The following is a 14,073-nucleotide window of genomic DNA, read 5'->3' as shown; positions in this document are numbered from 1 at the left end:
TTTCTTTTCCTGGACATTTTAACCCCATAAATATAGTTGCACCTCAATCCTGGCTTCTCCGAAACCCGATCAGTTTACATTCCACAGAACCTACAGTGTCCTCCGTGTATTAAATCATGGGGGTCCATTTCAGGATAGGGCAAAGCGGTCCTGTGATATGGTCCATGTATTTTAGCATGGTCCCTTCAATCTAGCCATGGATACTGTGTGCCCTCCCCAATTCGGATTATTTATGCTCCTGGTACAAGCAATTTGCATGGGTGTCAATGCAGAAGATCACACATGACCAGATTATGCACGCTTTCACACCTCTACTTTGCATTTGTATGGGGACAAAAGTTGGAAGAGGACCCACAATTTGGCCCAGAGTCTATACACCATATGTAGGAGAATGAGTTAAATGGGATAGTTCCTAAAGATTATCTTAATGTGTACCGTTATATGAAAGTATAATTTTCAATTAAGGATTCATTTTAAAAATGCTGATATTTTTAATTTTCAAATATCAATTAATATCTAAATAAAAGTCCAACTATGAGGTCCCAATTCAGCAAGTTGCTTAAGCACATGCCTCACTTTTCGCTCAGGGGTTCTCAAACGGAGGGTCATGACCTCTCAGGGGGTCACAAGATGGTTATGTGGGGATTGCGAGTGGTCAGTTCTGTGCGGTTGATGGTCCACAGCCCCCATTCAATTAAATTAAATTACCCCTCCTCATTTTTAATGTAGAAGGATGGGGGGGTCATACTCAGAGGTGTGCTATGTGAAATGGTCACCAATACAAAAATTTCGAAAACCACCGGGCTCATAAATAGTCCCACTGAAGGCAATGTTAGGCATGTGCTTAAGTTCCTTGCTGAACTGGAGCCAGTATCGCCAAATTGTTTCAGTGGGTATGAAAAAAAGTTTTGTGCTGAACTAATTTAATGCTTGGTGGACCTATTGTTTTGCCATTACTGTGCTGTGGCTATGTCATTACAACATACAGTCTACAGCATACAATTCAGCAAGAGAGAAACTTCTTGAGATAAGGCTTTTGCTTTTGCTACTTTTGTTCCATTCAGTTTGGAGCTCTTTTAGGCTGGTCCTGGACAGGAAATTAGGCCATAAAAAGCACAGATTAGGCATTCAACACACTTCTCAAAGCAACTTTTGTGGCAGATATTTTACCCTATGTCTAAATTTCACAACCAAACTATTAATATAGGTTATCTATATGTACTTTATAATAATCTCATGTGTGCATTTCAATAATACCTAGCAATTATATAGCATTTTCCACCATAAATTTGACAGAATTTAACCAAGAATGATTTATACAAGAGGAGAGGAGGTAGAAAGAAGTTATAGCCCAAATTTTCAAAGTGTCCACAAGTTATTGGTGTTTCCATTTTTATTTTATATTAAATTGCATTTGTGCAGTACTTGAATATGGCATTTGATTTTCCAAGATGCTGAGTACCCACATATCCAGTTGAGGTCAACTGCTATTGTGGGTTCTTGCATCTCTGAAAATCAGGCCCTCACATACATGTCTCAGATTGCGGTTTCCCATAATGAGATACACTTTTGAAAATTTTGGCTAAAGTGACTTGCCCAAGGTTATATACTGCCAGGAAAACTCCTCCAGTCCTCCTGACTTCCAGTCCCATTTTGTATCCATTGGAACATATTGTCTTCCAGATCCCAGAATGTGATTTCAGTAGATCTTGGGTGAATTCTGTAGCTGTTTCTTATTTAATAGAGAAACAGCGCAATAATCTGAGCCTTAGATAGAGCACATTGCTTTAGCTGAACCTCCTATTTTTTGATAGATGCACATGCCATGCAGTAGAGTGCTAGGTTCCCGCAACCACTATGCCAGGCCATGGGCCTGAATAACAGCTATGTGTGTGGATGTTGGAGGTTCACAGCAGCTCCTCACCCAGGCCTCAGGTTGGGTGATGGTGGATTTTACCACCGCCCATACACAGTCAGAATACTTGGGCATTTTTTAAGAGAGTAAATTTCTCCCCCATGCACACCTCAAAATATAAATTGAATTAATTACTGCAGCCTGTTAAACCTTATTTCTACTACACAGAGGCAAACAGACCAAAAAAAAAAAATAAATCCCAGACATAGTTACATGTTGTGAGAAAGTTTCTTAGAAAATCTTTTTGTGGCTGAAATGTTGGCTTTTTCTGTTTACCGATAACAAATAGAAATGGCACCTGTGTAAAATGAGATTGCACACTTAACTACATTTATAGTCAGAAACACAGGCCAAATTCTGCCCTTAGTCATCGCTGCGACCCTATTGAAGTCAATGGCATTACATGGATGTCAGTGAGGGCAGTTTGGCCTGTTCATTGATTTTTTTGTATGATGAGATTATTTTCAATGGTTTTGTGAAACAGACTACAAGCCACATCCTCTGGTCTAATTTGCAAAGTTACTTAATTTTCTTTTTCTATAAAAAGAACTTGGAATGCAAAGGGATTTAAGCAGATTGTTGTATCTATAAAATACATCAGTTTTAGCCTGCACCATTTCCAAAGGCAATCATGCCTTAAAAAACTATTGTAAACAATAAATGATGTGAAAGATCAAGTAGTAGCAAAAGGCTTTTGGCAGACTGACAGGACTGCTCGGGTGGTTCTCTGATCTGACTATAAACAGAGCGGGGGGTGGGGGGGAAGATCACAATTTAAGTTAGCATATTTCATTAAAATCCAGAAGCAGATGGTCAAGAGTTTGGTCCCTTACTCTACTGGATAAATGACCGAAGCCCCCATTCAGAAAAGCATTTAAACCCAGGCTTAACTTCTAGCAAGTACCAACAAAGCTAAAGGGACTACCCAAGTCCTTAAAGTTAAGCACGTTCTTTACTGCTTTACTGAACCAGACCTAATTCAGCAAATTAAATTGACTTTCATAATATGAAGAGTAGATCTGAAAACATAAGAAGGGCAGCCACCAGAAGAAAATATTTTTACTACACAGAACAACAAGAGAGGGATTGTCTTTAAAAGGTTTTTTTTAGGACATTTTGTAAGTCTGCTTTATTTCTGAATCATCAGGGGACTGAGGGCAATGGAAAGTTGCCTTCAGAAAGTGTGCCCAAGTACAAATGGTGCAGCTTTGCAGTGATTCATTGTGAACTGCAGGCTTGAACTGAAACCTGAGATGTTTTTCTTCACAGCTGCATGTTATTTTTACCCTTTGTAAATATACTTGGTTACACCTGGAATTTACAAAAGCCCCAAAAAGGCTACAATCGTAACAATACTAACCAAGAACAGTTAGCAGAGCTCTTAGTGTTTTGTTAGGTACTGAGCTAATTCAATTCTTAAGTTCTGCTAAATGTTTGTTTTGAAAAAATTTCTCCATAGGCTTTTGGAACTGGGACTATTCCCTTTATTTAGGAACATTTAAAATCAAGATGATTTTATTGGGGAGATTTAGAGCCCATTCCTGCTCTCATTGAAGCCAGTGGGAGTTTTGCCATTCATAGATTCTGATGGAAGCAGGATTGAGTCCATAAATAAATATATGAAGTACAATTTTTGTTCTTCATTATTCAAGGAAATATTTATTTGTGACATAAAATACCTATATTGTGTGTAAATGCAAGAGATGACAAATGAAATATAATGTATGTAATTTTGATTATAAACCCATCTCCTTGTAGCATTCTATGATTTGAAAAAACAACCACCTATCTTTCATTTACCAGAGGGAAAAAATAAAACCAACTGTATTATGGAAATATCTGTATAGTGCTTGGTTTGATTAATTTAATAACAGCCTGGATTATTCCCTCCCCTGGCTATTTGCATGGGAGGGAAAGTCTCACGAGAGTAGAATTCTGAGAATCTCCTTGCAGAGCTTTCTGTCAGAACATCCCATGTGCTGGGAAGCAGGGGGTTTCTCTTCCCTACATTCTACATTCCATACATTCAACGCATTATTAAGGATCTACAACCTATCCTAAAGGATGACCCAACACTCTCACAAGTCTTGGGAGACAGGCCAGTCCTTGCCTACAGACAGCCCCGCAACCTGAAGCAAATACTCACCAACAACCACATACCACACAACAGAACCACTAACCCAGGAACTTATCCTTGCAACAAAGCCCGTTGCCAATTGTGCCCACATATCTATTCAGGGGACACCATCACAGGGCCTAATAACATCAGCCACACTATCAGAGGCTCGTTCACCTGCACATCCACCAATGTGATATATGCCATCATGTGCCAGCAATGCCCCTCTGCCATGTACATTGGTCAAACTGGACAGTCTCTACGTAAAAGAATAAATGGACACAAATCAGATGTCAAGAATTATAACATTCATAAACCAGTCGGAGAACACTTCAATCTCTCTGGTCACGCAATCACAGACATGAAGGTCGCTATCTTAAAACAAAAAAACTTCAAATCCAGACTCCAGCGAGAAACTGCTGAACTGGAATTCATTTGCAAATTGGATACTATTAATTTAGGCTTAAATAGAGACTGGGAGTGGCTAAGTCATTATGCAAGGTAGCCTGTTTCCTCTTGTTTTTTCCTCCCCCCCCCCCCCCCCCAGATGTTCTGGTTTAACTTGGATTTAAACTTGGAGAGTGGTCAGTTTAGATGAGCTATTACCAGCAGGAGAGTGAGTTTGTGTGTGTATGGGGGTGGGGGGGATGTGAGAAAACCTGGATCTATGCAGGAAATAGCCCGACTTGATTATGTAAAGAGTTGTCACTTTGGATGGGCTAGCACCAGCAGGAGAGTGAATTTGTGTGGGGGGGTGGAGGATGAGAAAACCTGGATTTGTGCTGGAAATGGCCCACCTGTTGATCACTTTAGATAAGCTATTACCAGCAGGACAGTGGGGTGGGAGGAGGTATTGTTTCATATTCTCTGTGTGTATATAAAGTCTGCTGCAGTTTCCACGGTATGCATCTGATGAAGTGAGCTGTAGCTCACGAAAGCTCATGCTCAAATAAATTGGTTAGTCTCTAAGGTGCCACAAGTACTCCTTTTCTTTTTGCGAATACAGACTAACACGGCTGTTCCTCTGAAACCTACATTCTATGGCATGAACCATGGTTTCATCCCAATGTTTACAGATCCCCAGGCTGCATTACTCGCTCTGCTCCCAGCTCACCCTTCCCCCTCCAAAACCAGGCCCACCTAATTCCTGCTGCAGACTCACATAGTCCACACTCCCTCTTTAGGCTGTCCCAACACCTCAGAGAGCCTTCCACAGGCCTCCTGTCCCACAGAAGGCAGGGGCCATCCATGCAAAGAAGTATCCCTCAGAAAGGCAGGGCCAATAAAAGTCAATTATATTTGACCAAAATTACACCATTTGAAGATCAAACTATATTTAGTTTGTTCCAAGCTATACTCAGTTTATTCCCCTCTCTCTGCACAAACGTAAATTCTACTGCGTAGAGGTGCTCAACATTTTTTCAGACAAAAGCATTTTCTTTGAAAAATGGCCTTTTTACAAAGCAATTGTTCCCTACCAGTGTTGATTTTTTGACACTTTTCCCAAAATTTTTCACAACATTTTTAATCAATATTTTTCATTGCAACAGTTATGTAAATTACATGGCCAGTTATGTGTCTAAATCTCACACACATGCATTACTGTGGAAACGTCCACGTCAGCTGCGAATTGCCTTAGCAGATACATTTGAAAAACACTGCTGGGTACCAACACTGCTTGGGACACCAGGAGCAATCAGGGAACCAAAGCTATTCCCATACTGCCAAAATCTTGCAGAAAGGGTGGAGAAACAGCTAGAAACTTTGCAGACCCCAGAGGCTGGCTCCATTGGCATGAACTATAATTCCTTTGCATGTGAACTGAGACTATGAAGCCAGACTTCAGTAATGATATCAGAAGATCAAACTAGTTGACACAGTACAATTAATGCCATCTATGTTCTTTCCCATGTCAAGCATAACTGAAGTTATGGCTAATTGGTGTTATATGCGCATAGGTAGGCAAATACTGTGGTTCTTATTCAATTCTTACTTGAGCAAATTCCCACTGAAGTTTGCTGGGTGTGAGCTGCATTTGGCCCATTGAAAGAACACACTCCTATTTTTGCATAGCCTCTTTCTTACAAAAGCTTCATGCCGTTCTTTACACATGATTATAATATAACACAGACATGAAAATACCAAAAAATGCATGTAGGTTATAATATGTCCTGCCAAGCACTCTGAGCCCATCCTGTTCCCACTGAAGTTGATGGGGTTTATGCCACTGAATTTAACAAGAACAGGTTTGCGCCTTGTATAAAAGTGCTTTCAAAATTTTTCCCTCCTCCATACCTTACTAAACTATTTCCCAGGAAACATCCTTCATGGTAGTTCCCCTGCTGGCACTTTTCAGTGCCCATGGAAAAGAATACCATTAATGGATTCATCCACTATTTACCATTAACTTAGTATTATTCCTCTAAAATGACAACTCTTGGCTCTGCACACTCTCTGGCCAATGCTCTTTGCAGGTGAGCATTTCATACAACTATGCTTGTACACTTTGATTCACTGTGTGTTTGTTTTTTGCTAACCAGGACAAGTCTACCCATTTTTGGAGCGTATCCCAAATAAGAACATGGAACCCAGGGTGTTGTTATAACTGGGTCAAATCAAAGCCTTCTGTTATTTCATATAGCAAAAGGATAAAGCAAACTCCACATATCAACACATACAACCTCATTGACATTCTGCAGGCAAAACAAAAGATGCTAATTTACCAAGATGTATATGCAGCAGCCATACATTTTCAATCAAACAATAACTTTTTGCTAATTGACACAATCTCCCCTCCTCCACCCCTGCCATTTTCTGGCTATCTCACAATCCACAGCTGCTTCAAGCCTTAAGGCCATCACAGCAAATTAAGGCAGTCAGCATCTAGCTCACTAGAGGCCAGGCAAGCTATAAATATAACCAGCCCTACTCTTTGTGTTCACAGTGCAGGGAAACAGCTGGTTTAAGTTTGACTGCACGTTGTCATTTCTCCATTAGTGCAAACACTTCAATATTTCTTATGTGTGAGGTTGGAGTGAAGAAAGGGAAAGGAGAGGGGGGCACTAACAGCCAAAGCTAAGAAATGATGTTGTGTATATACATAATTTACAATTAGATTACTGCCAGGGAGAATTCTGAAGTCTGATACAGTGTTAGTCAAGCCAAAGCCACAATAACTTCCCAGTTGGCCTATACCTTTCAGGACCCATTTTCTCTTGTTTTTCTTTTATTATTTTTATAGAAACTCTATTATAATGGTAATGGATTACATTTCTCAAATTGTATTTCATTTCAAGAGCTTATAAGCCTGTTGTGTTTGCGGTTTCATAAAATACTAGTGTGTTGGAAGTTGGGGCCCTTCCCAAAACACATATTCCTTCTATTGTGAGCAGGGATCATATAGAAAGCTAGCAATGTACAGAATGCCATGCATACATAGAAATGACATCTTGTATGGAAACCACAATCCCCAGTGTCTGTGGCATGTCTGCTGATTTTAGTGATTAGCATATTTGTGCTGTGAAATTGATGTGCACAAACATGTTAAGTTAAAAAAGATTAACCCATTTTCTTTATCTTAGTAACTTGATTAGACACCAAAAGCCATGGACTTAACACAGACACTGGTTTTATGGCTCATTACAACAACTTGTAACACACCACACTGCCTCCTACCCTTAACTGACCACTTCAAATCCTTTATACATAACAATCTAACTCCAAATTGCCCACCTCATTTCAACTGATTGCCTCCAGCATGTGTTACCCCTTCTGCTTAACAATCTATCTCAATTTGTATTTACCTCAGACACTCTGCTTCCTTCCCCTCACCTGAAGGAGAGGCCTGTGTAGCTTGAAAGCTTGTAACTTCCACCAACAGATGTTGGTCCGATAAAAGTTATTACCTCACCCACCCTGTCTGTCTCATATCCTTTGACCAACACTGCAAACATAAAATTATTTCTTTTGTCGTTAAAGTACTATTATCTCTTTCTCATTAAACACAGTAGATACTATTTATATTTTATGGATTAAACTGTAAATGTTCAACAACACACTGTATTGGTATCAGAGTAAGGTGCCACATGTATTGGTATGAGCCAGCAGGGTTTTACACACTTTAAGGTCCTACAGTTCTCTATTGGCGAAACTGACCCTGGTGCTGAGGGCTACCACAAGGCCTATACATCACTTAAGATTTCAAAATACGGCGTCAGTGAGATTTAAATGCTGCATAGGCCTTATGCTGCACCTCTGACCATGGGTGCATATGACCCAAAAGGAATGATCATGAAGGGGTTTACAGAGCTTTAGTTCAAAATTTTCAGGAGACTGAGATTAAGGTCATAAATCTAAATGTAGGTGCCCATTTTTGAAAATCTCAGTCTAAATTTTCAAAAGTGAAAAATGCAGGGATATTTAGCTACTCTTCTAAATTTTTATCATTTCAGTAACAATTGTCAATCTGAGATACATCTGTTTCAGTTTAAAGTAAACCAGTCCTATTGGATTGGAGAGTCAAGTGATTTCTTCACAGTTCGCACCTGCCAGACCAGAACCACATCAACCCTGCTAAGAAGACAGTGTGGTGACATAATTAGCTTCTGAGCTGCATCAACCAGCCAAAACCACACCAAAAACCCTACTCTAAAGATGAGCTGGATAGACCATTTTTTCCCCTCCTTGGCAGTTTGTTTGTGCCAAAACCACAGCCAAATCAGAAACAATGCTAAACTGGTGCTTTTCAGAGCAATGAGCTGCTTCATAAAGCAGACAAACACAAAGCTCTCTGTGAAGAAGATACTGAAGTTTCAGTTTTCTCTGTCTGGCCCACAGCCACCAACACCAACCACCCAGTCAGTGGGAATAAAAAGGTATCTGAGTAGGGATATCCAAGACCAAATCCCTTTCCCAGGATTGCAGCTGCCTTATGGAGCCTGCTCAAATAAATAATATTAGATAAGTCATCCCATTAGATAATTCTCTCAGTTTTGTTGTGAAGTGAAATAGGACCTGATCAGCCTGTTGAAGTCAGTGGAAACACTCCCATTGATTTCAGTGGGCTTTGGATCAAGTTTATAGTTTAGTCTGTGCCAAGGTTTTAACCAGAATACTAGTAGAGTGCCAGCAATAAACTACCCAATGATGGAAAGGATGGCGTCAGACACCAGCTGAGTGGCTGTATTTCAGCTATGGAAAAAACATGCCACTGAAAAATGAATGGTATTAAAATTATTTCTGCCAGGTGGATTTTTGTTGTTAATATTTAAAATGGATAAAAAGTATCTAAATAATAAAATTAGATCTACCACCCAGTCAGCTTAATCCCAGTTATTCTCTTTCTATCCTTTTTGTATCTAAAGTATCAAACAAATAGCTATTATTCAGAAGATCTTAAAACAAGGTTCTAAGGATGATAAGAATGTAAGGCAAAATACTGGGGACTCTAGATTAAGAGAAGTCTTCCATTGTACAGTATGTGTTCAGACTTGCCAAGATGTTTGAGGCAAATGTATATGTAAGGATTCCCAAAAGAGCCAAGCAAAAAGATGTATAAAAATGACATTTTCAGTTTCAAGTGTTTTTCAAGCAACACTAGAGCACAATTGGTGATATCTGAAAAATAATACTTTGTAAACAATATAGACCTTAATGCCAAATAATTATTTTTGGCATTTGTTTAAAGCAACTAAATCAGCAAAGCTAACTCTGGAAAACTTCTGCTGGGATATCACTACAGCTAACTTTCATAATGCTTTTTAGGAAATCATTACATTTCATAATAGGTGGAATTCATCCCAGCCGTAAGGGTCACAGGAGATACTATACAACACCTAGGCCCCATTTAAAAAAGATAAGCCATTTATCAGGTACCTTAAATCCCTTAAGTAAGAATATAAAGAGGCCACTGAAGAATCAGGGGATTTAAGTGACAGGTTTCAGAGTAACAGCCATGTTAGTCTGTATTCGCAAAAGGAAAAGGAGTACTTGTGGCACCTTAGAGACTAACCAATTTATTTGAGCATAAGCTTTCATGAGCTACAGCTCACTTCATCAGATGCATACTGTGGAAAATACAGAAGATGTTTGTTTTTATACACACAAATCATGAAAAAATGGGTGTTTATCACTACAAAAGGTTTTCTCTCCCCCCACCTCACTCTCCTGCTGGTAATAGCTTATGTAAAGTGATCACTCTCCTTACAATTTATTTGAGCATAAGCTTTCGTGGTATACAGGGCCTTGTACACAGGGCCATCAACCTATTTTTATGTTTATTATAAATTATGTATTATAATTATAAATAATAAAATGATTTAAAACAAAAATATGCAGATTTCCATGAAAATTAATTTATACAGGCCACAAAACTACATAGAGGATGAAATTTACTCTGGTTCAAATTTCCTTGCTTCATTTGGTTTAAGGTAAGCCCTTAGGGCTACATTTTCTAGTGTTGTGGACTGGGATTTAGTCTTACAAATACTGTTATTGTTAAAGGAAACTGCATATCTAATTCCCTGTGCAACACACTGCAAATAACTCCTTAGTGTTACTTTAATGTAGTTCCTTTGGTATTTAACAGTAATAGTTTTGGAAGCCAAATTTTTCCAATATAATCCACAAGTGCCCTTATAACAGGGACCATTTTGTATTGAGGTTGAATGCAGTGTAAGTACAGCAAAGTTGCTGAAGCATTATCAGGGAAAGAAGAGTTAAAGTGGAGTATATTTCTTCTTAGAAAGCATACTTTGTTCTTGTGTTGTTAGAGTGTCTGTACACGCTTAACATTTTATATCCTCATCCAAACGATAGATTATATGGTCAGGAAGCTGTATAATGTCATGAGAAGGAACTTTTCAATGATTGTCCTGCTACACACAGAACAATATGAAACTAACCACATTGTTTGTGCTCCTTTGTAGCATCTTACACTCTTTTTTGCATGCTCTACCTCTCATGCTATACAGACCCAGTCTCCCTTTTGGAGATATAATTATTAGAGGATATTCTGAAGATCCCAGATGAACCACTTAAGAAACATAATCCATAAATAAATAAGCACATTATATACATATACAATCTTATTCTCACATACACTACAGATTTACACTGATCTGGTAAAGTGGCCTTTAAGTGGGTGTAACTGTAACTAGATCAGTGTAAAGGGCTTCCATGTAAATGAGAAACAGAACCATGCACTCCATCTACTATGTGCATTTTTTTTTTTTTGTATTTATTTGGATTACTTTTAAGAACTGGATAATTAAAATAAGGAAACAAACCTCTGGGCTGCAAATCAATGTGGAGAGAAAAGACATCTGCAAAAGAGTAAGCCCTGGTTTACACTACATGTAGGATTCCCAAAAGAGCCACGACATAACTACATTGCTCAGTGGTGTGGAAAATCCACTTCCCACAGCCCCCATTGGCCTGGAGCGGTGAACCGCGGCCAGTGGGAGTTGCGATCAGCTGAACCTATGGACAAGGCACGTAAACAAACCGGCCTGGCCCGCCAGGGGGCTTATCCTGGAGGGCCGCGTGCCAAAGGTTGCAGATCCCTGATCTAAGTAAAGGGGACATGATTTTCAGAGGTGCTGCTTTCTACCTTATCTGTTAGAGAATCTCTTTTGCAGTTATGCAGTGATATGACAAAACAACATGTAGCTGGTTTTCTCTCATTTCTTTCAAGCATCCCAAAATCTGTGGGAATTCTAATGCAGAATTGTGGTTTGGCCCATCATAGAAATGGAACTAACTGCAAAATTCAGATGGACTCACATTATCCAGATTCTTTCTCACTGTGGGAGTGTTTGAAGCTAAGATTTTGCAGCCCTAGTTATTAATAATACCACAGACAATTACAACAAATCTAAATAATCTAAATAATAATAATAATGCTATTTGTTTACTCTTGAGCATTTCACTGAGCTTGGCCAGAGAAACCACCAATGCTCATAAAGAATCTACTAAAACTAATGGGGAATATTTAACTGTAATATTTGGGAGGAGGAAAAACTGCTTATTTTTTTAATTGACAAAAACATTTACATTCTTATGTATGAATAAACCTTTTTAATACACAAAACTAGAAATTTGTCTCTAAATGATTGGACTTACAAGAAGACTACATATAGTTACCATTGTATAACTTATATTTCAGTTAATTGTTTGTTAATTTCTGTTACACAATTTTTTGACAATTTAGTGGAAATTCAGATTTGATCTGAGGCAACTTTTCTCCCCAGTTTTGAAAATGTATTTTATTACATTAATGATACACAATTTATTGTACAGAATTCCCCTCTGAGTATCCATGGCTGCTGGACTGCTTCACCATACCTATGGCACTGATGTTTGGCAGTGCAGCAAATATGACCAGAACCACAGTACATGTGACCTTTTGGAGGTGCGGGGGGGAAAGAATGTTTTGTTTTTCGTTTTAGATTTTGTTTTTTGTTTTGAATAATTTGAGTGTAGGAGATCAGATTAATGTGTGAATAAATGCAGGTGCTTTTTTACAAGGTGATGGGAATTTGTACCCTCTATTTATACACAGCTAGCAATTTTGCATAAACTGTTTCTGGAGTGAGGCACTTTAAACATGAGGCCTCAGGTCATCCCGTGCAGTTTCATGGGAACGGGAGTAAAGATCAACAGCTCACTCTGCTTGTCATTATAAGGACTTGCTTCCTGCATTGTCCTGTTACATTTCTGGCAGAGACAGCAGCTCAAACACCTAGTTATTTGTTACCACCATTTTCTCATAACAAGATCGGGTCCAGATCACAAACCCAAGAAAACTCTTCCAGGGCCCCTTTTGGCCCAATGTAACCTTTTAAAAATAACACAAAGACATTTTTAGCTAGCCTGATTAAAATAAGATACTACCTGTAATAATTTAACCACAAAAATATACTGGATGAGACACTTACCAATACAGCTGGACAAAACTATTCACTGGAAATAATTAGCCTGTTTTCAAATGTGGCTTGCAAAATAGTCTTTCAAAGTCCAATCAGCCAATCATAACTTTTAATTTAACTACAGTGACTTTAATTGGATGAGGACAACAACAGGTGGCTTTTTGGTGGGACACCTACTCCTTTTTTTGCACAGAAGTGGCTTTGTAAATAAAGTCTCAGGGGGTAGCAGTGTTAGTCTGTATCCACAAAAACAACAAGGAGACTGGTGGCACCTTAAAGACTAACAGATTTATTTGAGCATAAGCTTTTGTGGGTAAAAACCTCACAGGTGCATCTGAAGAAGTGGGGTTTTTACCCACGAAAGCTTATGCTCAAATAAATCTGTTAGTCTTTAAGGTGCCACCGGACTCCTTGTTGTTTTTGTAAATAAAATCCTTTTTCCCAAAATCCCATGATGAAAAATTATATGAAACACATGGGCAAAACACTCTCCAATTTAGTACAGCTCTATTTATCAGATAATAAAAGTTCTTAAAGGTATATTCTCCCACTAAGTCCCTTTAGTGTCTCAAAAGACACTTAGTAAATACATTGTATCAGATAGATTTGCTACATCTACCATCACAATACTATGAATAAAACTCGAGTCAGTAAAACAGCAAAAACTACACAATCCTCACATTGTTGTGATGTCTTTTCCCCTAAATCCTATTTTTGACATGGATTGATATTTCCACATTATATTGGTGGAAGATACTAGGAGCTCAGATCCTACAGTGGTAAGGCCATATAAGTACCTTGACAGGTAAGATACACATAGTAGTAAAGCATCATTGCTAGTAATTTTAAACTCTGGCCTCATTACCTTGAGCCATTAATCTGATTTGGGTTACATTCCATCTTGATGGTGACTCTGGCTGGTGGTTGTGATAACCAGTCTTGCTGGGGGACACGTGGACTCATCTTTGACGTCTGCCCATATTCGCTGGAAGAGGAGGCAGTCATCTCTGTCTTAGTAAGGTGTGGTGTTCCGTAGGCACACTCAAACAAGGACTGGTCTTCGCTCACTACTGATAATGCTTCCTGAAAACCAAAGCAGAGATATCAACATGACA

General features: G+C 38.8%; 1 protein-coding gene across 6 annotated transcripts in view; it reads right to left on the bottom strand.

The window, feature by feature from the left end:
* The window catches only part of ERG (ETS transcription factor ERG), a 212,730-nt gene that overhangs the window by 36,996 nt on the left and 161,661 nt on the right, over positions 1 to 14,073 (bottom strand). For all 6 annotated transcript variants that reach the window (XM_075132762.1, XM_048866831.2, XM_048866822.2 and 3 more), the window contains one exon: positions 13,824 to 14,041. In XM_075132762.1, the coding sequence (XP_074988863.1) occupies positions 13,824 to 14,041 (218 nt within the window). The remainder of the gene's footprint in view (positions 1 to 13,823; positions 14,042 to 14,073) is intronic.

This window comes from Caretta caretta, chromosome 1, assembly GCF_965140235.1.
Source record: "Caretta caretta isolate rCarCar2 chromosome 1, rCarCar1.hap1, whole genome shotgun sequence".
NCBI classification, from domain to species: Eukaryota; Metazoa; Chordata; order Testudines; family Cheloniidae; genus Caretta; species Caretta caretta.
This window is presented reverse-complemented; position numbering and strand designations above follow the sequence as displayed.